This window comes from Eimeria mitis, genomic scaffold, assembly GCF_000499745.2.
Source record: "Eimeria mitis Houghton genomic scaffold, Emh_scaff3742, whole genome shotgun sequence".
NCBI lineage: Eukaryota > Apicomplexa > Conoidasida > Eucoccidiorida > Eimeriidae > Eimeria > Eimeria mitis.
Genome location: NW_013572083.1, coordinates 1 through 2,226, shown reverse-complemented (window position 1 = coordinate 2,226; position 2,226 = coordinate 1). Strand labels below are relative to the sequence as shown.

General features: G+C 48.5%; 2 protein-coding genes across 2 annotated transcripts in view; one reads left to right on the top strand and one right to left on the bottom strand.

Moving 5' to 3' along the window:
- EMH_0069090 (uncharacterized protein) overlaps positions 1–1,195 on the bottom strand; it is a gene marked incomplete at both ends in the record, with an annotated part of 2,628 nt that extends 1,433 nt beyond the window's left edge. Inside the window, one exon of the mRNA XM_013498830.1 lies at positions 896–1,195. Within this exon, the coding sequence (XP_013354284.1) occupies positions 896–1,195 (300 nt within the window). The remainder of the gene's footprint in view (positions 1–895) is intronic.
- Positions 1,196–1,446: 251 nt separating this feature from the next.
- Positions 1,447–1,725, top strand: EMH_0069080 (uncharacterized protein; the record flags this gene model as incomplete). The annotated part of the gene is made up of 1 exon (XM_013498829.1): positions 1,447–1,725. One exon carries the CDS (start codon positions 1,447–1,449, stop codon positions 1,723–1,725), a length of 279 nt encoding a protein of 92 aa, XP_013354283.1.
- Between the last annotated feature and the right edge of the window lie 501 nt (positions 1,726–2,226).

Sequence of the window (2,226 nt, the reverse complement as noted above, 5' to 3'; positions counted from 1 at the left end):
GTGTTTTTTTTATTTCGGGTAAAATAAATATATTTATATTTGTTATAAAGGGATCAGGCAAACGCATGCAACGAGGAAAAGCAGAAAGAATAAGGTTTTTTAGTTGTATACAGTTAAGAGGAAGAGCATCAATAAGAGAGAAAAAATAAATACAAAGAAACTCAGGGAAGTCATGGAGCAGCACAAGCAGCAGCCGCAGCGTCCCTCTATATAAAAACCGAATATATTTATTTAGTTTTATTTTTATTATAAAAGGACGCAAAAACACAAACCAACTCACTAATATATCTTTCAATAAACCCCAATATCTTCTGTCTCTTCCTAGTCTAGGTAGCAGCATATGATCCCCAATAAGAGACAAATAAACAAAAGCAAATGAAGGAACCCTCAAAGGAGACAATAAAAGTATACGGCTTGTTAGGGTGTACAGACACTGCGATGATTGTTTTGTCTCTTCTCCCCCTTCCTCATTCTCCACTACTAACTCTTTTAATAATAATAAAAATATACGATAGTAGGCACGCTGATATATACTCATACGCCAACTGCTGCTGCTGCTGCTGCTGCTGCTGCTGTCTCCTGCTGCTGCTGCTGCTGCTATAGCTGCTGCTGCTGCTGCCGTTTCTTCTCCTGCTGCACTCGTTCCTGCTGCTGCAGCACCCCCTCCTGCTGCTGCTGCACTACCACCACCACTACCACTACCACCACCAGCAGCAGCAGCAGCAGGAGCAGCAGCAGCACCAGCAGCAGCAGGAGGAAGAGTTTCAGCTTCTTCATGTATAGCTCTACATATAATACCTGTTGCTCGTTGCAGTATAGTAACAGGAGAAATTTGTTGGGGGTCAACAAGAGCCATCATTCCGGCTATTAGTTTTACAAAACCATCGATGCTTACGACATTCATTTCATTTATTTCTATTGGTTGCTGCTGAACACGATCCAGTTGCTGCTGCTGCTGCTGCACCTGCTGCTGCTGCTGATGGGGTTGCTGTTGATGGGGTTGTTGTTGGGGGGATGCGGATGATGTTGTACCCTCAGAAGAAACTCCTCCTCCTGCTGCTGCTGGGGTTCCTGCTGCTGCTGCTGCTGCTGTTGCTGCTGTTGCTGCTGCTGCAGCAGAAGTAAGAGGAGCGATAGCATCAGCAACAGCTAGCTTGAGAGAAACAGCAAAAAATCTATCTGTGTTTCCATCCATGCGCAGCAATCCCTGGTGAGAGATACGCTGAAAGAATGTAGCTCTGACAACAAAACTTCTTTCTGCTGCTGCTGCTGCTGCTGCTGCTGCTGCTGCACCACCACCTGATGTTGCTGCACAAAGTAATAACCAATCACGAAACACCTTCTCAACCAGCTGCTGCTGCTGCGGTGACACACGAGGAAGACATGCTAGCTGACGTACTATAGGCTGCTGCTGCTGCTGCTGCTGCTGCTGCTGCTGCTGCATCAATGCTAACAAACTGTACACTGGCGGATCCTCCTGCACAAGCACCAACACACACACCACCAACCCACAATCAGCAGCAGCAGCAGCAGCAGCAAGGGCAGCAGCAAGAGCAGCAGCAAGAGCAGCAGCAGCAGCAGCAAGAGCAGCAGCAACAGCAGCAGCAACAGCAGCAGCAAGAGCAGCAGCAGCAGCAGCAACACAAGCAATGCTACAACAGAAAACAGTACCCACAACAACAGCAACAGCAGCAGCACCAACAGCAGCAGCACAACGACAACTAGCAGCAAGAACAGCAACAGCAGCACTACCAGCACCAGCAGCAGCAGCAGCAGCAGCAGCAGCAGCAGCAGCAGCAGCGATATATTACTTGTGTTTGTTCTGTTTTGAATGCCTCCATGAGTCTGTTTCTGGTGTCTTCTAGCTGCTGCTGCTGCTGCGTGAGTTGTGCTGCAGCAATAGCAGCAATAGTATGAGGCCAGTCTTTGCTGCTGCAGCATTGCTGCTCCTGCAGCAGCCGCAGCAGCGAAAGAGAAAACTCAAAGAAACCCCCTTGTCTTATATTTCTTTGTATTTCTGCTGCTAGATATGCATCGACATCTGCTGCTGCAACAAGTCTATAACGAATCAGAACAGCAGCAACAGCAACACTGCTGCGGCGGCTAGCTGATTGTGCTGCTGCTGCTGCTGCTGCTGCTGCTGCTGGACTTGTATTTCCTCCTCCTGCTGCTGCTGCTGCTGCAACTGCTGCACTTCCAGGAACCCCTCCTGCTGCTGAAGCCGCT